We start from the raw sequence: 22,282 nt of genomic DNA, 5'->3' as shown, positions 1-22,282 counted from the left end.
TTAAAGAACCTAAACAATGTGGTTATATAAATATGCACACCCTTTAATACTTTGTTGAATTTATAAGTTTTTTCGTGTAAGAGCCTATCAACATGGCACATCTAGTTTTGGCTTAATTAGTGATGAGTGAATTTGTTCGGAAAACGATCGCCAAACATAAATTCGGCATGAATATGGCACATTCAGATTCGTGATCGGAGACCCAAGCAAAATTTTATAAAATCGGTAACATTGAGTAAAAGTGCGGGAAAATATTTGCATTGCAACAAAAATATTTTCAGCACTTTAGCAACGATAATGGTGGTGTATTGGCACAAGTTTGATGAGGGGAGGGAGTATGCAGAGCTCAGAGGAGCTGCCTTCTTGTAAACAGTCATTTTTTCCCCCTAACTTTATGTGTGCACATTGCTGCTAGCCAATCAGGGTGCAGGAAACACCCACAATGTCCTGACACAACGGCTTGTGTCATTGGCTGCTGAAATCACATGTCCGTCATATAAATAGCGGACATCTTGTTTTAGTGCCATTTTGACACTATAATAGCGCATAGAGGCTGCTACTGACACTGGCGCTGTTAGATTTTAGCTAGTTAGTTGGGCGGTTGTATATCAGTCAGATAGTGTAGCTAGATAGTGTCCAGTGTGGCTGTAAAATTTACTTTCCAGGATTCACATGTCGTGCACTTCTTCTATTGTGCTCTGTGCACAAGTATAGCATTCTAATTAATATTTTTTCACTAGGTAAATGTGAAAAAGCTTGCTGTATCCCACATTTTAGCTAGCTAGCTAGGTGGTTGTATATCAGTTAGATAGTGTAGCGAGCTACTGTCCAATGTGGCATACAGTAGGGGACCTGACTTTAAATAGTTTGTAGCATCTAGCGTGTTATAGAGGCCTGAACCTTGGTCCAAAGAAAAAATCTTTTTCTGTGACTAACACGATACAGTATGCCATATTTCAACTTTGAAATTACTGTCGCTGAGATTCAGCTGTTTGCACAGGTGGTGCAGAGTTTAAAATCTAATTTTTGGTTGTTTATACTGTGCTCCTACCACGCTGTCTGAGCACATGACTGGGAAAAAGCGAGGCCGTGGAAGGGGAATTAAGCTTGATGTTCAAGGTGTACGTGGGGTAGTTGGTAATGTTAGTGAAAGCACTAGTAAAGTAACGTCACGTCCTATGTTGGTGAAGGTATTTTGTGTATTTCATTTGTATCTATATAAACTTTTTAAGACAATTGAAATAAAAGGTATATTTTAGATTGTATTACGTTAAGGTGAATTTTTCTCTGTGAGCTTCTTTTTTGTAAAACAATTTTAACAACAGCTAATATACTCAATGTAAGAAATAAACCAACATAATCTTCTTATTAAAGTGGTAATTCTTATTTAGATTATCGCAATGATACTAAGGTTATAGATTTTATAGAAAAGAAAGGCTGTTGAAGTTGTTCAAAGATACTGTAATTCTGATCTATATCCAATTCATGTGTAACTTCACAAGGTATGACCACATTCAATGAATACGTGGAAAAGGGAAGAAGTATATCTAACATTCAGATACACAGGAAAAAAGACACTATATGTAAACTATCAACTCGACGCGTTTCCCCTTCATTAAAGTTTATCAGGAGCACCGCATCAGGAGGAGATTCTTCCTATGTGCTGGGGACGCTATCGCAAAACATGATGATTGACAGCTAAGTAGTCCCTCTAATGTTCATTTACACACTCCTGATGAGCTTTTATGAAGGGGAAACACGTTGAGTTGATAGTTTACATTTAGTGTCTTTTTTCCTTTGTATCTGAATGTTTGGTATACTCCTTTCCTTATCCATGTTTTCATTGAATGTGGTCATACACTTGTCTATGTTTATTTCTTACATTTGTAATGCTGCTAAAACGTTGTAGTGCGCAACCTCCACCAGGGGGTGCTGGTGGGGGGAAAAAAGGTTGCATTAACAGCAGAGCACCACAACGCGGCAGCACAGGCGCCACTAGGTGGCGGAAGAGAAGACAGACAGACCGTGTCTGGAACTGACAGGAACCGAAATACCAGAGGACACAGCAATACATATGGTCAGAAACAAGGCAGAAAAGTCAGAGGCGATCGGGAGCAGGAATGCCAGAGACGGAAGACAGATAAACAGGTCAGAGGGCAAGCAGGATCAAAAACCAAGGGGGTCACAATACAGAGAGCAAGCACTAAGCCGAGCATAGTCACAGGGGAGAGCGGAAACGGGACCTAGGAAAACGGGCAGAGGACAAATCGGGGTATAACGGGGTCAGGCGCTCAAACCGGAGGCAGGAACTGTAACTGATGCTGCCTGCAGGCAGCAGCAGGCTGAAATAGCTAAACAGATCCCAAAATGAGGCAGGGAAAGTTAACCCCCGCATGACCAGACTGGGGAGAAAACAACCAGAAACAAACCCTGACCTAGATCATGACACATTGAGTATATTAGTTGTTGGGGAAAGGATACCTGCAATTATCATGTCTTTCTTTCATGTGTATTGATTGTGGTAGCATACTGTGTGCCTGTTACCTCAAATCTTGATGTTGTTAAACTGTGAAGCACTCTATCACTTTGTATTGCCTAGCACCCTATCACTTTTTGGATTATGTAATTCCCGACATAAATCATACATTAGGGCTACAAGTGATAGTCTTCGGGGAGCGGGGGGCTCCAACTTCGTTTTTGCAATAGGATGCCAACCTCTGCTGGCAGATGGGGGCAGTTTAGGGAGAGTGTATGCCTTTGTTGTATATCATACATGCCTGCTTTCAACATATCAACATCTATTTTTCCTTCCTCCCCAGTAAATTTACCAGCTCTTTTAGATTAATGGATCCTTTGAACTGGATCAAAATCATTTACTGATCGTATGACTGATAATTCTCTGTGCACTCCTTTTTCCCTGTTCCCAATCAGCGACTAGCAAGGGGAGAAGGAAGAACTGTCGTGGAGCGGGGGCACCACTGTGTAGGCTAAGGGTGCAAACCTCCACTGGCAGGTAGGGCTACACAGTAATAATGCAGGGGCAGGCACCCCCCTTTGTTCCTCTAGTTCAAGTTTCTGTTTTAAGTTGGTGATGGTATTTTGTGCAATTCACTTGTGTCTATATAAACTTTTTTAAGACAATTGACATAAAAGGTATTAGATTGTATTACGTTTATTGGGGTACTTATTAGCCAACTTTAGGTGATACACTTGGGCACTGCCCATGTTAGGGCGGGAGCCACACAATGAACATGAATCCGTCTGCTATGAACTGACCTGAGTTGGAGTAGTGATATTGCAACCACTCGGGACAGCACTGGCAGGTAGCGTGGTCAGGAATAGCTGGAAGTCGGTACAAAGGAGCAGCAGTATAGTTGGGAGGATAAGCAGGTTACGTAGTTAGGAAATAGCCAAAGGTCGGTACACGGTAGCAGCAGTAAAATCTTGAGGATAAACAGGTGGAAAAAAGCTAGACTAAAGGCTGGGAGCTCAATAAACTCACAAGAAATGGAAGTGACATGACATGGAGTTCAATCAGGAGATCACAGAGTTGAGCCAATCAGGAACTCAGGGTGGAGACAATCAGGAACAACACAGGTCCTAGTATCTGGGTTAGCAAGGAACTGTCCAGTGATCTGAATAGCTCAGAGGGAAGAGATGGTGCGCCAGAGCTGCTGGGTACTAGTCCTGACATCATCCTGCGTGCTTTGTACTCCGGCTTCCGTCCGTGATTTGGCTTCATTACAAGAATTGGATGTGATAAAACCTTTTTTATTTGCACGGAACATTTTTTTTACTGTATCAGTATGGTTTTATTGGTTTGATAACATGGTTGGTATAACTGTCGAGGGTCTCCCGAGGGGTTGCTTTTTTTTTACCTTTAACTATTAAAAGTTAGGTTTTATTTTACTATATAGTAGAAATGCAATTGTATAAAAAACAGATATGTCAGTAGAGCCGTAGTCCTTTTAATGCTGCTTACAGAACTAAAGATAAGTGCTTCTACATAAAAGATAAAAAAGCTTGAGAAATGTTATTACTTTTTCCTGTTGCAAGGACTCTTAACATATGAATCGTTAGTTTTCCCATCATACAGTTCTCTGGCATGGTGCTTTTTTCACTGACAATGAGAAATACATTTTCATTTTCAGATTCAAAGGTGAAACTGGGAAAAAGAAAATCCAAAAAGAAGACATTTGATATAGAAAATCCACATGATTCTCTTATCCTGTTTTCAGCAAAGTCCCCTTTAACTGTTCGCGGAAGCACAGTACAGACATTGTATGAAGTTCTTATGAGAAGGTATCGTCACTATATACTTATTATGCTTTATCCTTATCCTGCGGGCCTCGGATATTGGGTACCTGCTGACTGGTCTATCATTTGGTTCACTGGCTCAGTAACCTTTTATGTTTGACTTGTGAGATCCTGCAATTAAGGGGATAGATATGTATGCTTGTCAGACTCCTCTTTTACTGCTGCTGTCTAAAGGGGGCGTCACACATAGCGATATCGCTAGCAATATCGCTAAAGCGTCACCGATTTTGTGACGCAGCAGCGATATTGCTAGCGATACCGCTATATGTGACACTTACCTCCGACCGGCTCCCCCGCTGGCTATTGCTGATCGCGCGAGAACGTCCTGGGCCATTTCTCGTCGGCGCCACAGGAAGACCAGCAGGAAGCCGCCGATGAGAAATGGCCCAGGACGTTCTCGCGCGATCAGCAATAGCCAGTGGGGGAGCGACGCGTGGACGCGGGCGGGAGGACGTCTTCATCGCCGTGTCTGACAGGTAAGTAACGACCGCCAACCGCTGCTACGTCGCTTGTGATATCTGCCTGTGTGGTAGCTCAAAAGCGACCATTTAGCGATGCACCAGTGATCCTGACCGGGTTGTATCATTGTCGGGACGCTGGTGCATCACTAAATGTAACAGGACCCTAAGGCCGGGGTCACACTTGCGAAAAACTCTTAGGAGTTTCGCATCTCAATACCCGGCACTGCTGCCGGCACTCGGACCGGAGCGCTGAGCTGCAAAGAAATACATGGAGCTACACACTCCAGGCCCGAGTGCCAGCGGCAGTGCCGGGTATTGAGATGCTAGATTCGGGCGAGTTTCTCGCAAGTGTGACCCTGGCCTAAGGGTAAAAAAGGGACCTCATTGGGCAAAACTTGTAGGATCATTGTGTCCTGGAAATATAAGGTGGCGGATTGTCTACCAGTCCAAATAGACAATTAGTATTATCACTTCCCATTGATTTCTGTCGCAAAGAGACTTTCCTGTAGAGTTTTGATTTTCCACAAAAAATGTACGGTATATGGTGTAAATGACTTTACTGATGACCATTGAATACATATTTGTTTTTTACATAACAGGATGTCTCAAAGGTTTTTATATGCAATTTCATAACTACAGATCTATGAAGAGATCAAAGGATTATTCCCATCTTAATAGATGGATATTGTCAGATAGTGCTGGCAAAAACAAGCACTTTTACAATTTACTGCTTATTAAAATGCTCAGCCATTCTTGAGATATTAACATTTTTTCTTTTCTTTACAGCTCGTTGCCTAGAAAACCGACCACCACTGCTGTCTGACTTCTGATCACTCAGCTTCAGCTGGCTTTGATTAGGAGGTGACAGTGCGCTCCAGCAATCTTGGCCAGTTTCAAAACAGTGCTTACCTGGTCAATGGAGAGAAGCTTGTAGGCACTGAGCATTTTCTGTTGTCTGGCGGCAGGGGTCAGTCTCTAAGGCAGCAAGCTGTAAAGACAAGAAAAGTTAATATCTCGAGAACTGCTAGAAATGTTAAGAAGCCATAAATTGTAAAATTGCTTGTATTTACAAGCACTCTCTGCCAATACCCGTTTATGATCATGTGAATAACCCTTTAAAAGGAACCTGTCAGAAATGGCCATCTATATACGGACTGGGAAATGCATTCGTCTGTACGGCCTCACTCTAAGGGTTCATACTCACTGGCGATGAAATCGGACGAATGCAATCCGATAAAAAATCGGATTGCACTCTGACCAATGTTATTCAATAGGTGACATCTCATTTGCGATTTTTTTTTTTTCTCAGCTGAAATCGGACTGAGAAAAAAATCAGCATGCTGCGATTTGCTGCGATTTTCGGATGAAAATCGCCAATACAAGTCAATGGATGCGACAAAAAAATCGGACAGCACTCGGACCATGCAAGTGCTGTCCGATTTATATGCATCGGTGTCCTTTCAAAAGCCGGCAGTTCATATGCGGCTATACAGTATAATCACACTAGCAGCTCAGGAAAGAATAGATAGAATAGATACAGTATATACACATAGAATACATCTCTATATATAAAACTGAATGTGTGTGTGTGTATCACCAACCAATCATGAAGCATCTTTCATTTCAACAGAGCTGTTCAAAAGAAGCTGCGCTAGGATTGGTTACTATGAGCAACAGTTTTCCTTGCAACCAATCACTAAGCATCTCTCATTTCACCAGAGCTGGTTAAAAGAAGCTGAGCTGTGATTGGTTGCTATGAGCAAGTTTTCCCACTTGAAAACACCTCAGCAGACACTGACATGGTGGGACAAATCTAGCATCCCCGGGAACATAAGCTCCCAGCCATTGTCTGCCCCCCTGACAGGAGCAGAGAGCAAATGACATAAATGAATCCCCCCCTCCTATGCCCATATCCCCATCACACATCCTCCATCCCGTAGGCACATCTTCCCTCTTAAAGGGATCATTGGTATGGAAGTCAGAGCAAATCCATCTAGCGCTTTGGTTTTGACCCTAGGCCTCTCTTAAACGGATCTCTGGTATGGAAGTTAGGACCGTTCGACTCAGCTCTGTGAGTCTGGCCCCAGTTTCTCTTAAAGGGATCATTGGTATGGAATTTAGGGCAAATCCATTCTGCACTTTGGTACTGACCCCAGACCTTTCTTAAAGGGATCTCCGGTATGGAAGTCAAGGCAATTGCTTTCAAATGCTCTGGTACTGACCCCGGGCAAATCCCTCAGCGCTCTGATTCTGACCCCAGGGTTCTATTAAAGGGATCATTTGTAAGCAAGTCAGGGCAAATCCACTCAGCGCTCTGGTTATGATCCCAGGCTCTCTTAAAGGGATCCCAGGTATGGAAGTTAGGGCAAATCCACTCTGCGCTTTGGTACTGACCCCAGGCCTCTCTTAAAGGGATCTCCAGTATGGAAGTTATGGTAAATCCCTCAGCGCTCTGATTCTCACCCCAGGCTTCTATTAAAGGGATCATTGGTATGGAAGTCAAGGCAAATCCACTCAGCGCTCTGGTTCTGACGCCAGGAATCTCTTAAAGGGATCCTCGATATGGAAGTTAGGACCGTTCCACTAAGCACTCTGGTTTTGATGCCAGGCCTCTCTTAAAGGGACCCCCAGTATGGAAGTTAGGGCAATTCCATTCAGCGTTCTGGTACTGACCCAAGGCTCTCTTAAAGGGATCTCCTGTATGGAAGTTAGGGCAAATCCCTCAGCACTTTGATTCTGACCCCAGGGTTCTATTAAAGGATCATTGGTATGCAAGTCAGGTCAGGGCAAATCCACTCAGCTCTCTGGTTCTGATCCCAGGCTCTCTTAAAGGGATCCCCGGTATGGAAGTTAGGGCATATCCACTCAGCGCTCTGGTTCTGACCAAAGGCCCCTCTTAAAGGGATCCCCAGTATGGAAGTGAGGGCAAATCCACTCTGCGCTTTGATACTGACCCCAGGCCTCTCTTAAAGGGATCTCTGGTATGGAAGTTAAGGTAAATCTCTCAGCGCTCTGATTTTCACCCCAGGCTTCTATTAAAGGGATCATTGGTATGGAAGTCAGGGCAAATCCACTCAGCGCTCTTGTTCTGACACCAGGCCTCTCTTAAAGGGATCCCCGGTATGGAAGTTAGGACCATTCCACTTAGCGCTCTGGTTCTGACCCCAGGCTGATGGGATGATGTGGGATATTAAAGGTAGTAGTCCGGTGGCTCTGGCTGACGGGATGATGTGGGATATTAGTGGTAGTTGTCCGGTGACTCTGGCTGACGGAATTGTGTGGGATATTAAGGGTAATAGTCCGGTGGCTCTGGCTGACGGGACGATGTGGGATGTTAGGAGTAGTAGTCCGGTGGCTTTTGCTGATGGAATGATGTGGGATATTAGGGGTTGTTGTCTGGTATAGATGCGCCTTTTCTGGGGTGTCTGGGGGCAGATTTTTGTAGCCGAGGGGGGGAGCCAAAAACAATGGTCCCTCTCAAGGCTATTAATATCTGCCCTCACTCACTGGCTTTCCCTCTCTGGTTGCGAAATTACCGCGGGAGCCCGCACTTTTTTTTTCATAGAATTAACTCCTTGATTTAACACCTACATGTCCCAAATTTAACACACATACCCTAATCTAATTATTAGTCAGGGACATATTTTAATCTTACTGACATGCAATGGTTTACTGTATGTAAACCATGTCTCATATCTTGTCAGCTTTTGCAATTATTTTATAAAAGCCGACAAATGAATTAACGACTATTCTACTATATATCTCTCTCTTAAATATATTTAAAACTGGCTCCGGCGCAGGCGCACTACTCTGCCCTGTTGAGGGCAGAGTAGAATACTGCAGTGCACAGGCGCCAGGCCTCTCCCGACGCCTGCGCACTGCTGGACTCTGCTCTGCCCTCAACAGGGCAGAGCAGTGTGCCTGCGCCGGAGCCATGACAGGAAGGGAAGAAGAGGACGGCATCATATGACGATGGGAGGCGCCGGACCGGACCGCGACACCCATCGGACTGGACCGCCCCCTCCGGTGAGTATAATCTAGCGTGTTTTTCTTATCTTTCAGGTTACATCGGGGGCTTATCTATAGCATTACAGAATGCTGTAGATAAGCCCCTGATGTCAATGCCGGCAGCTGATAGTCCAAAAAAAAGGTGACAGATTCCCTTTAACAAAAAAATGTAGTTTGAAAAGATATTGGCCTGAGCAGAAAAGTCTGCTGGGTGCCATCTAGTCTCCAAGCTCAGCCTGATAAAATGGTCTCTTCCTACCACTTACTGGACCCTTGATATGTTTCATTAGCCATTATACACAGTGTGGGGGGAGGAGTGGGATTTCATAAGGCCCCGTCACACACAGCGATCTCGCTAGCGAGATCGCTGTGTGTGATGGGGATCAGCAACCGGCCCCCCTGCCAGTTATCACTAATCGTGCTTGATCGGTCTGGGCCGTTTTTCGATTGCTGGTCTCCCGCTGGCCAGCACGCATCGCTTCGTGTGGCAGCGAGAGACCAGCGATCAGCGACGCTGGTTTCTAATGTAAACATCGGGCATCCAGGAGCCGCGGCTCTTAGATACCCGATGTTTACATTAGAAACCAGCGTGTACGCCGGTTTCCAAGGTAAACAGCGGGTATCCAGGAGCTGCGGCTCCTGGATACCCGATGTTTACATTAGAAACCAGCGTCCAGCGTCGCTGGTCCTTCGCTGCCACACGAAGCGATGCGTGCTGGCCAGCGGGAGACCAGCAATCGAAAAACGGCCCAGACCGATCAAGCACGATCAGTGATAACTGGCAGGGGGGCCGGTTGCTGATCACAAGACAGCCCTCCAGCGATCAGCCTAGCGATGTCCCAGTGATCCCATCTGGTCGGATCGCTGGGACATCGTTATGTGTAATGGGGGCTTTAAGCTAAATGCATAAGAATTCTGGCCTATTGTGCAACAAAAAACTTTCTTTTGTTATCTGCATCATAGTCATGTGTTTTAGACACTTTCTGTTCCTTAACCCCTTAACGACCTGGGGTATTTCAGGTTTTTGAATTTCTGTTTTTTGCTCCCCTTATTCCCAGAGCCATAACTTCTTTATTTTTCAGTCAATATGGCCACGTGAAAGCTTTTTTTTGCGGGATAAGTTGCACTTTTGAACAACACCATTGGCTTTGACTTATCATGTACTGGAAAATGGGAAAAAATGTGATGAAATTGCAAGAAAAATGCAATTCCACAGATGTTTTTTTTTTCTTAACCATGTTCACTAAATGCTAAAACTGACCTGACATTATAATGATCCAGGTCATTTCGATTTCACAGACACTTTATAAGTGGTGAAATTTGTTTCCAAATTTGTTTAACAAAAAAGTCGCCATTTTCCGAGACCCGTAGCGTCTCCATTTTTCGCGATCTAGGGTTGGGTAAGGGCATATTTTTTTGTGCGCTGAGATGATGCTTTTATTGATATCATTTTGGTGTAGATATGAACTTTTGATTGCCCATTATTGCATTTTATTGTAATGTAGCGGCGACCAAAAAAAACATAATTCTGTCGTTTTGAATTTTTTTCTCGTTACGCCATTTAGCAATAGGGTTAATTCTTTTTTTTTTATTGATCGATCGGGGGATTCTGAACGTGGCAATACAAAATATGTGTATATTTGATTTTTTTATTGTTTTATTTTGAATGGGGCAAAAGGGGGGTGATTTAAACATTTATTTTTTTATTTTTATAAAAACATTTTTTTTTACTTCTTGCATGCTTCAATAGTCTCCATGGGAGACTAGAAGCTGCCTCTGCTGTACACAGGCAATGATCAGATCGCCTTTGTGTAGCAGAAATGCTTACTTGCTTTCAATCTTTCATATGAATCTTGCAATGACAACCATAGAGGTCTGCTGCAGACCTCTGGTCATGCCGACGCTTCAGTAACCCGCGATTATGAGACGTGGTCACCAATGGGCAGGATTAGCGACACGCTTCCGGTAAGTGCAAGTTAAATGCTGCTGTCAGAGATTGACAGCGACATTTAACTAGTTAACAGACACTAGTGGATCTCGATTCCATCCGTGGCTGTTGTGGGCACATGTCAGCTGTATAGATTAGCTGTCATGTGCCTGGAAAGATGCCGGCTCAGCGCCAGAGCCCGCACCAAACGGGCTGTGCGATGTGGGTTTACTATTACGCCCAACGTTGGAAAGGGGTTAAAAAACCATGGACAGAAACATAATGATTAATTACCCCGCAGTCAATAAATAAATAAATAGCATAGTGCATGAAAATAAATATGGTATTTAGTTAATATGTTTTTTGATCAAAAAAATGCGAAAGCCATCCCTCCTTAAAAACCTTTTTTAATATTAGAGTTAGGACTGTCCCAATTACGGTTGCTGTGATGAGGCGAGATAACTTTCACATTTTTTTTTATCAAAAAAACATGATAACTAAATACCATATATTATTTTTCATGCACGATGCCATTTATTTACTGCAGGGTATTGAATCATTATGTTTCTGTCTTTGTTTTTTCTGTTTAGTGGCTAGTGTGAACGTGCCCTTACACGCTGCTTGCACACCAATTTATCGTTCAATCTCTGTTTATTAAATATAAAAAAAGGAACAATCATACATTCTTAAACCGTAGAGAACATTACAAGTTTTAGGCATACAGACAGTGCAACTTAGCAATTTCCTTAGCTCTGTCAACTTAGAGGAAGTGAACAACTATAGAGTTATAATAAGAGTCCTGATGGAGTATTTTCACGATTTCACTCAATAGTCTACAACTTTTTGTAGCAGAACCATCTGTAGCCAGATACAGGACTCCACTATTGTTCCAATTGCATTTAAGGTATTTAGGAAGTCCACTGTATCTGTTAAACTTATAAACTAAGGGTGCAAACTAGTAGTCGTAGCGGAGCTAGAAATAAGCCTCTCAACCAAGTCCCACAACCTTTATCAAACGAAGTGGGTGCGAACCTTAATGTAAATCCGAAAAACAACTAAAACATCTTAACATCTATATTTACCTATGGAGAACCAGAGATTATATACAGCATACCAGGAAACATGATATAGAAGAGTAGAGAGAATAGAACAAGAAAAACAAGGGAGAGAGAGAAAGCAGGAAAAAAAAAAGGAAGGAAAGAACAAAAGGGGGGGACCCCTCTATAGCATACTGAGCGGGTTAATTTTTGTGAAGTAGGTCTATGTGAGATGAGCAAAATCAAAAGGGAGTGGATTTAAGTCCAATACAGGCGAACTTACACTATCCATATACAGTTTGATCTAGGGGTGCCCCAATTGCTTCATTAAATCTCGGAGAAGCAAGAAACAGGACCCATTGACTCCAGGTATGAAGGAATCCATCCCTGGTACCAGTCATCTCCGCAGTAAGGTCTTACATCTTGTAAATGCGACCCATTTCTTCAAAACGTTCAGTCAGTGAAGGACAATGGAGTGTCTTCCAATGTCTTGGAATGACCGCTCTAGCCGCCGAGAGGCAAAATCGAAGTATGTCCTGTTTTTAGGACTTAATGGAGCTCGGAAGTATTGATAATAGTGCTATCGTGAGTATCTTATCTATCATCTGCCCACTGATTAACTGATAGATGTGAAACACTCCCTCCCAAAATGGCTGAAAGCTCCACCAAATATGTAACATAGAGCCTCTCTGACTGTTACACCTCCAGCATTCATCAGGGACAGAGGGGAAAGCAGCATGTAGAATCACTGGGCAACGATACCAACAGAAAAGAATTTTGTAGTTCCTTTCCTGAGCTGCAAAAGCCATCTATAAACTGTGAGACAGGACGCATGCCTTCTTCCATTCTGTCTCCGATATCTGCCTTTCGAGATCTTCCTCCCATCACTCGAGAAATTTTGGTTAATCGTCTCATTCCCTGAGTTTAGTATGTTGTATAACTGGGAAATACAGTGAGCATCCGGGGACTCCAAAATAAACAACTCCTCGAATTTAGTTAAAGGGGCCCCTAAAGCTCCTTGTTTTCTCCTCGTGGACAAATATGATTTTAATTGAGAGTATTTGAAAGCGTTGTATGTCCTGTGTTTGTCAGCGATTCTAAGGGCATCAGGTCTCGTTTTCTCAAAATATGGAAAAGACGTGGTTCATCACGTTCCCTCCAACCCAAGAATGTCTTTGCCTTCAATGCCGGGGGGAAGTCCGGATTATGGAAAAGTAGTGTAAGGGGGCCTATGCCTGAAGATATGTTGCACGTCCTAACCTCTCTATCCCAGAACCTCAAGGTTGTTGCCAGCATACCTGTCTCAAGGCCAGTCATGTCCCTGCCACCTGAGGAGATCCAGGGCAAGCGCCACAAGGGGGTCGCCACATCTATCTGCTCCAATGTAACCCATTGTTTGGATTCTCGATAGTGTTGCCAGTCCAACAACCGTAAGGCCTCTTTCACACATCCGTTTTGCGCCGTCAAGCAAGATCCGGCTTTTTTTTGTAAAACCGGATCCGGCGAAATGCAATGCCGGATCTGGTTTTTCTCCATTGACTTGTATTAGCGCCGGAACGCGCCGGATGGCATTGCGGTTCTTCCGTTTTTTGCCGGATCCGGCTATTTGTCTCATTCCGGCGTCTGGAAAAAACGGCTACTGTAACGTTTTTTGTCTCTGGCGAAAAAGCCGTAAGCGCCGGATCCGACGCTTCCGGCTTTTTGCCACAATGAAAGTCTGTGGGCGCCAGAATGCACCGGATCCAGCCAACGGATCCATTTTTTTAAGTGTGCGCATGCTCAGATCCAATTGGCCAGCCCCCAGGAAACAGATATAACCTGCTAGACGGATCCGGCAGAACGGATCCGTTTCTACAGTTCTCCAAAATTTACACCGGATCCGGTTTTTCTAAAAATAGCCGGATCCTGCCTGACGTAAAAAAACTGATGTGTGAAAGTAGCCTAACAGGATGGCCGCTTTATGGTATTTTTTAAAGTTAGGGAGGCCCGACCTTCCAAGGTGTTTATGTCTATATAAGGTTTTACTGTAATTTCAATCCTAGGTCTACGATTTCCCCTAAATAAAACCCGAAATAGCCGATTGGAGTCTAACAAAGAATGAAGCAGGGATATCTATAAGGATTGACTGGAACAGGAGCAAGAACCGAGGAAGCACGTCCATTTTTATCGCATTAATATGACCAAACCACGACAACTTCCGTTTATCATAGGTTTTGAGATCTCAAAGTGTTCTCTGAAGCACAGGGAGAAAATTAAGACCAAGCAGATGGGTGGGGTCCCCAGGAACTACAATTCCCAAATATTTCAAGGCCGAATTCTGCCATTTAAATGGAAAACTATCTTCTAAATGCAATTGTTCCTCAGAAGGATGGGAAATATTCAATGCCTCAGACTTAGTGAAATTAACCTTAAAGTTACTAAGACCTCCAAATTCTTCAAATTCTTTCATCAAAGAGGGGAAGGTAGTACGAGTTTGAGACACAAACAAAAGTAAATCGTCAGCAAATAAGGCAGTTTTGTAATGTGTCTGACCCACCACCTTCCCCCTTATATTGGGATTTCGCGTTATGGCAACTGCAAGGTGTTTCATTATGATTACATATAGCAAAGGGGATAGAGCACATCCCTGGCGTGTGCCATTACGTATAGAAAAAGAGGGAGAAAGGGAGCCATTTGCTCTAACCCTTGCCGAGGGGCAGGTGTACAGGGAGGCTATCCAATTTAGAAATCTAGTCCCCAGACTGATTTGCTCCAACGAGGCCCTCATTAATTTCCAGCTGACCCGGTCAAAGGCCTTCTCCGCGTTCCCTGAAAGTAAGCACATGGGAGTGGATTTGGCCCTCGACCGAGCCATGAGAAGTAGTAGTTTATTAGTGTGGTCTCTAGCCTCTCTACCTTTGACAAATCCCACCTGGTCATTGTGGATAATTCCAGGAAGGAGGACTGCCAACCTATTTGCTAGAATTTTAGAAAATAATTTGATATCGATGTTAATTAAAGATATAGGTCTCTAGTTACCAGCTTCTGTGTGATCTTTTCCTGGCTTAGGGACAATACTAATGTGACCCTCCAATGATTGGGGAGTCCATAAGGAATCAAGCGAAATTGCGTTGAAAACCCTCGTCAAAAAAGGCGCAATCTGGGGGCCAAATTGCTTAAAGAATTTAGAGGTAAAGCCGTCTGGACCTGGGCATTTCCCACCTGGAGAACCCTTAATGGCGTCCAAGACCTCTGCCTCAGAAAACTCAGCTTCTAAAGAGTCAGCATCCAAAGGGTCATGGACCGGCAATGCTGTATCATTTACAAATGTCCTGATCTTGTCCTGAACCAGTCAGGGATCCATGTCATCATATCGGCCTTTGATGTTATAGAGGTTACTATAGAATTTTTGGGAAACCTCTAGAATCTCATCAGGGTTTTGAGTTAGTACCCTACCTGGCTTTCTGAGTTGGGGAATATGACCTGGATTTCCCATGGGATGGAGCATCCTGGCTAAGGGCCTACTGCACTTGTCCCCATATTCATATAGGAATCTACGAAGTTTCATATTCTGACATAGGTATTTCTGGCCTAGAATCGCTCTCAATTCCTCTCTGGTCTTAATAAGTTCAGCTAAGGTTTGTTGAGAAAGAGAAAGTTTATGAGAGCACTCCAAGTCAAAAATTGTTTTCAACAACGACACTACCTGCTCGGCTTTTTCTTTCTTCAAGCGAGCTCCATGTTTCAGAAGAATCCCTCGCACCACACTCTTAAGTGCCTCCCATTTAATTGTTGTATCAGATTCGTGTATTGTAATAAACTCCGATATGGTGTCTTTAATCTCCGAAGCACAGAGAAAATCATTTAGAAGGTTGTCATTCAAACACCACGTCCACTGTTTCGGTCTCCCCTCCAGCAGGGTCATTTGGCAAAACACTGGGCATGGTCTGACCAGCAAATATCACCAATAGAAGATTGAATCTGCCAGATCATAGCAGTTTGGCTGATTAAAAAAAAATCAATCCTACTATAAGAGGAATGGGCAGTAGAGAAAAATGTGTAGTCTTTCTCTGTAGGGTGCAAGACCCGCCAAAAGTCGACCATACGAAGACTCTGAACTACCCTTTTGAACACCTTGATTTTCCTAACTGAGAAGGGGTGTCTCCCGGAGGAGTTCTCCAACCTTGGATCCAGTGTAAAATTGAAGTCCCCACCTGCCAACAGAATCCCCTCAGGAAAGTCTGCAAGGGAGGAAAGAAAAGAGATACAAATGGATATCTGGTCTCTATTGGGCATATACCAATTAGCTATCGTAAAGACCACAGAGTTCACCCTGAGCTTTAGGAAAATGTATCTGCCCTCTAGGTCTATAAGTGTGTCTATGACTGAATGTGTCAGGGATCTCTGCAATGCTATTGACACTCCCCCCAATCTAGCCTCTGGATTAGAGCTATGGAACCATGTAGTGTAGTGGCGGTCATTGATGCCAAGGATGTGCCCCAGTTTGAAGTGGGACTCTTGCAGAAGTAGAGCATTCACCTTATGTTTGTGCATATCATAGAGTATCTGTTTTCTTTTTTGGGGGGTGTTAAGCCCCCTTACATTTAGGGAACCCCACTTAACCAAGGACATCACTACGAAGAAGCGCCCCTGAACAAACATGAGAAAAGGTCTAGTCTATCTGGAGGGTAAAAACGACTGATAAAGTGATTCGGACCTGGAGAAACCCCTTCTAGCAGGATATATTAGTGCAATTGCGTCTCCCGCAAGCTGTATTTGCAACCTGTAGAAGAAACAAGGGAAAGGAAAGGAATAAGGCAACTCAAATGGATAAGGTATGTAGAGGAAGAAGAGAGAAAGAAGAAGAAAAAAAAAAGGTGGGTGGGTATAGAGCAGAAAGAATAAGAAAAAAATAGAGAATGTCTGGTATACTGTGTCCTAAGGATTACAAATGAAATTCTCGTTAATTGTAGTGTTAGGGGATATCTAAACTCAGTGGGAAAAGAAAGAAACCGACACGGTAGTGCGGTCGGAAGTCCCAAGTAGGGAAGGGACTTTCTACCGAAAAGACTCCCGTCCCTGACCACATGAAGACAATTAAACCAGAAAACAGATATATATAACAAGTCATAGTATACAGCATAATAAGGGTTGAGGGAGGAAAAAGGAGGAGGGCGATGGGAGGAGGGAGGGAAGGAAGGGGGGACCAAGAGACTATTTCTTACAGAACAATATAACTTATCAGAAGATAACAGGTAAAAAGACTGTTGGGCCATACGGGTCGTCAGAAGGAGTCCAATGAGAACACCATCCCCCTTTTTGAGAGTCTCAGTTGTAAATATGCACTAGGACGTCAGCAATAGCCGAATGGCTTCGGGGGGGTTCTTCCCCTATACCTCTCCTCTCCACGACGGAGTGAACCCCGAGTCCTCTGGGATAGACCCTCCAGGGATCCCAAGGGGAAATCTGGCCACTGTTCAATAAGTACTGGGGGAAGATCCAAAGCAGCTGTGAATGCAGGAATATCCTCTGGGCTCCGAAGGACATGGATGCGACCACCTGTACGTACCTGGAGTCTAAACGGGAAGCCCCAGCTATAAGGGATGTCCTGGTCACGTAGCATATCCAGCAATGGGCGCAGAGCTCTCCTTCTTTGCAGAGTCAGTCTTGACAGGTCTAGAAGTGTTTGGATGATCTTATAGTGAAATTTGCTGGTCACTCCATTACGGATCTTGTTCATAATGGCCTCCTTCAGCACATAACGGTGGACTCTGCAAATGACATCCCTCGGCCTCTTGGGGTCTCTGGGTTTAGGGCCCAAAGCCCTATGTGCTCTGTCAACGGACTCTGGCAGGCCTCTCACCCTGATGTTGTTCTTGCGGCCTCTATTTTCGCCATCATCTATGGCGTCTATGAGATATTAGATTTGACATGATTGTCTATTTGTTGTTTTTGAGACCTGCATGCCTCCTCTAGGGCTAGGATTCTGCTAGAGTGGTCCTGACTCCGAGTTTCTACTCTCTCTACTTCACCTCTTAGGCTGGATAGTTCACTGCGGTATGCGAGCGCCAGTCTTTTAATATAAGACTTCATATCCTCCCTCATTGGGATAGAGGCCATGCGTGCCCGCAGGTCAGCAAGTTCAGCTAAAACTCCTTGTCCTTGCTGGGAGTACTCCAGAGGGCTGCAGACTGCACAAGAGGGTGTTAAATGGTCATGGAGAGCAGACTGGGAGCTCATAAGGGGGCCTGCTGGTGTCCCCCCACAGGTGTCATTATAACTCCACATGAAGCAACGTCAGTGAGGGGCGCTCCCACCACCCCTCCAGCCCCTGCTGTGCTCATGATCCCAGCAGGACCCACCAAGGCAATCTGCTGTGGTGTGGTCGGGGTAGGGTATACCATTCCTCCCCCCCTCCTGATCCAACAGCTGCAGTCTGAGGGATCAACACGGGAGGGCTGTCTGCAGCTTCCAGGGACCTGTTATCACAGATTTCCTCCTGAATTGCTGGATGATTTCTGGAGCCCTGGGTTGAGACTCTGGAATGTCTGGAAGGGGTTAAGTTGGACTGTGTGTGCTTATCTCATCTCTCCCTCAGAGGTGATCACAGAGCACCTGCTGTGGAGGGCTCTTTCCTCTCCTGGAGGGCTCTTTCCTCCTCTCCTGGATGCTGTGGCCATGTTTGATCTCCCTGTGCCAGCAGGCACCTGTTTCTGCTCAGAAAAGAACTGCCGAATAGAGTTTTTATGGCCCCCAGGGACCTGTAATGAGGGCCTATGTGCTCTCCCCAGTCTCCTGCAGCTCATGCTTTGGTGTATGTCGGTCTGAACGATTGTGATCGTGCTGATAAGCGATCCGGGCCCAGGACCAAGACGGACGTGTGTCTTCACTCCTCCATATCCAGGCCACGCCTCTGCACACCAATTTATATCCCAGTTCATACCTTTGGGTTTTTTTTTTACTTTTTGTTCCTTGTTCTACAAAGGGGTGTTATCTTGCCATAAGAGAGAGTAGCTTATCTGAAAGAGGCATGGCATGACATTTAACCTAATGCTCTAAAAAATGCATGAAAATTGTGGTGCACATTTTTGGCACAAAGCAAGCCAACTAATAGGTGGTGTACAGTTATACTAGACAGTCTTAAACTTAGCAAGTTTTATTAAAAGGAGTCTGTCAGCAGGTTTTTTCTCTGTAATCTGAAGACAGCATGATAAAACACAGGTTTTGATGCCTCTGCTAACAAGTTCAGAAGTTTTGTATTCTTAGGGCAGAGTCACACTGCCGTATTTCTCGTGCGAGAATCGCATCGTAATACTCGCACTGGCTGTCGGCTCTCCTGACCTGAGCTTGACAGCTGCATAGTAAGCCATCATGCTGTCATGCTCAGGTCAGAAGAGGTGCCGGCCAGTCCGTGCAGTGCCATGCGATTATCGCTTGAGAAATACGGCAGTGTGTCTCTGCCCTTACAATGATTGTTTCAGCACCAGTAGCTTATCATTGCTGTGACTAGCAGGTGCCGACTAGCTGGTGCCATGAGCCCTGGACCGATACGCCCCTCCTGTGATGAACATCTCACTGTCTATGGACTTTGTACACAAAGAGCCTGGCGTGGGTGGTGTTAGCTTTGTCAGCTCTGCTTTATTGCCAAATCTAAAAACTCTTGATTGTGCCACAACGGCTGCACCCAGTAATCTATGTGATACATTGTTACATTCAGTTTCTTCTTGCCTATATCATGCTGTTATTAGATGAGGTATCAAAAACCTGCTATCAGATTCCCGTTAAACAGAATGAACTTCTTTGATAAATCTGGCGCATTGTAAGACTGTTTAGTCTAAGAGCCCCGTTACTTTTAGCGACGCACCAGCGATCCCGACTACAATACGACGCGGTCAGGATCGCTGGTGCATCGCTAAATGGTCGCTAGTGAGCTGCCAAACAGGCAGATCTCAGCAGCGACGCAGCAGCGGTCGTTACTTACCTGTCAGACGCAGCGATGATGACGTCCTCCGCCCACGTCCACGCGTCGCTCGTCGGCGCCAGCAGGAAGCCGCCGCCGAGAAATGGACCAGGCCGATCTCACGCGATCACCGATAACCAGCGGGGAAGCCGGTCGGAGGTAAGTATCACATGTAGCGATATCGCTAGCAATATCAATGCTGCGTCACAAAATCGGTGACGCTTTAGCGATATTGCTAGCGATATCTCTGTGTAAAGCCCCCTTAAGTTTGCACCGTCTGAGGATTGGACATTATTGAGAAACCTGCCCCATTCTGTGCTTTCTCATATATTTTCTTGTAGATCTAGCTACTGTATAGAGACAAAAAAATAAGATATTTACTGTGTTACTCTACATTTTCACATTATTTAAACTGACATTCACCTGCATTTTAGGGTTAAGGAAACAAAGAATCTTGAGTTGCCTGAGGAAACATTGAAAAAACTCGCTGAAAATGTTGAAGAAGAAATATTTGGCTTGTATCATGATACTAGCGTAAGATACAAAACTAAGTATAGAAGTCTTCTTTTCAATCTGAAGGACCCCAGAAATAAGGTATGTAAACCCAGAAATTCTTGCTATGTATCAAATAGCTTAAACTCAAATAAAGCTTTAAATTATTTGAGTAAGGCCGGGGTCACACTTACGAGTGTGATGCGAGAAACTCGCGCGAGTCTCTCACATCACGCCGGCACTCGGACCGGAGTGTGCGACTGAATGTATTTCTATGCAGCTGAATATTCTGTTCCGAGTGCCGGCGGTAGTGCCGGGTATTGGTGCGAGAGACTCGAGCGAGTTTCTGGCATCACACTCGCAAGTGTGACCCTGGCCTTATAATCAACTTTAGTGTGTTTTTACTAAATAAAGTCTTTTTTTTGTGCTATTTTTTTTCCCGAAATGAGCCTTTGTGTTAAAGAAGCACTTCTATTAACTTTTTTCCCCCTAACTCTTTGTAAATGTTAGTGTAGTATAGTGTCTGTGTTAGGCCACATTCACATTTTCAGTGTTCGGTCAGTATTTTACATCAATATTTGTAAGCCTAAGCCAGGAGGGGAACAGTCAGAGTAAAAGTATAATAAAAACACATGCACCATTTCTGTATTTATCACCCACTCCTGGTTTTGGCTTACAAATACTGAGGTACAGTGGCTTGCAAAAGGATTCACTCCCCTTTGGCATTTTTTATGTTTTTCTACCTCACAACCTGGAATTTCACTGTTTTTTTTAAGGTTTGCATCAGTTCATGTAAAGAACATGCCTACAACTGTGAACATTTGATTTTCTTTTCATTGTGAAGCAAACAACAAATAATACAAAATAACTAAAAATTTAAGCAAGCATAACTATTCACCCCCTAAAGTTTGTACTTTGTAGAGCCTCCTTTTTGCAGCAATTGTGGCTCCCCCAGGAGTATGGTCGCCACAGTGGCATTGCCTTCCTTCAGGGAGGGTGATGTCAGGCTTGGAAGCAATGAAGGGTCTCTCTAGCAGTTAACCATAACATGCAACACAGTTCCCACTATAGGCCAGCAGAGGGAGCTCTGAACCAGAATTGGGGGAGGAGTGCTCTCTGAGGGCCAGGATGGGAAATTGTCAGTTCTGTGAAGAGGCTGAAGTGTGTAGACGTGGAGAGAGAAGCTGGGGGACTGAGCAGAGTTGAGAGCTCGTTCCCAGGTGGAGCGCATGATCTGGAACCTGGTTTCCACGGTTGTATGGATACTAATGGTCCTGCAACAGAAACCAGAGGAATAGGAAGCTTTAAATGCTCTATTCCCACCTAAGACTCGGAGGCACAACAGCAAGGGGTGAGCCAAGAGAAGAGATAGAAGGTTACAGCTGTCTGCCATACGAGGTAGATCTGAGAGGAAAGATGGAGGAACTTCAGTGTAACACAGTACTGGATGTACCTCAAGTAAGCGCTAGGAAGGAGACTACACAACCTATCTGCATAGAGAGATTCCTGAGTTGCTTCCTTACTAATCAGCTCCTGTGCCATCTGTAATCTGGACCCTGGACTGCACTTACAAAGTAAAGGTAAAGAAACCACATTCCGCTGTGTCCTTGCCTTCTTTCTGCAACTTCTCCAGCACTGCTACATCTCTGTGCCAGACACTGCACCCTCTTCCCCAACACCGATCTACACTGCCCTGGGACTACAGCCCTGCCTGTGGAGGGCTACACCATCATTGCTGCACCACACCATCTGTCTCAGAGGATCTGTCTGCAGCGTCGGCTTAACATCTTCATTGCCGAATACCACAGGTGGCTTCACGAATCACTCATAAACTTTATTCCACCACTCTACCCCTTTTACATGGGCGCCCAGGGCCACGGACCGGGTCACCGCTGCTGTGACATGCCCCTCTGAGAGACCGGCCCGGTACCAAGTACCCCACAGCCCTGGAAGGGCGACCCATTTTGGCGTCACGAACAGGATTACGGAGCCCGGTGTCCCCGGGTCCTGTGTGCCAGAGACTGTGTTGTGTGCATTAGACTGTTTGTATCATTGCCGCCATTATTCCGCTGTTTGGCATGTGCGGGAACTCAAAGAGGCG

General features: G+C 44.7%; 1 protein-coding gene across 3 annotated transcripts in view; it reads left to right on the top strand.

Moving 5' to 3' along the window:
* Positions 1-22,282, top strand: part of SPOCD1 (SPOC domain containing 1) — a 171,670-nt gene that overhangs the window by 96,831 nt on the left and 52,557 nt on the right. For all 3 annotated transcript variants that reach the window (XM_073551942.1, XM_073551940.1, XM_073551941.1), the window contains 2 exons: positions 4,152-4,302; positions 20,124-20,283. In XM_073551942.1, the coding sequence (XP_073408043.1) occupies positions 4,152-4,302; positions 20,124-20,283 (311 nt within the window). The remainder of the gene's footprint in view (positions 1-4,151; positions 4,303-20,123; positions 20,284-22,282) is intronic.

Source organism: Dendrobates tinctorius, unplaced genomic scaffold (assembly GCF_039654945.1).
Source record: "Dendrobates tinctorius isolate UK_male_01 unplaced genomic scaffold, ASM3965494v1 ptg000183l, whole genome shotgun sequence".
Lineage (NCBI taxonomy): Eukaryota > Metazoa > Chordata > Amphibia > Anura > Dendrobatidae > Dendrobates > Dendrobates tinctorius.
Note: the sequence above shows the minus strand (reverse complement) of the source record. Positions and strands in the feature narration are given on the sequence as shown.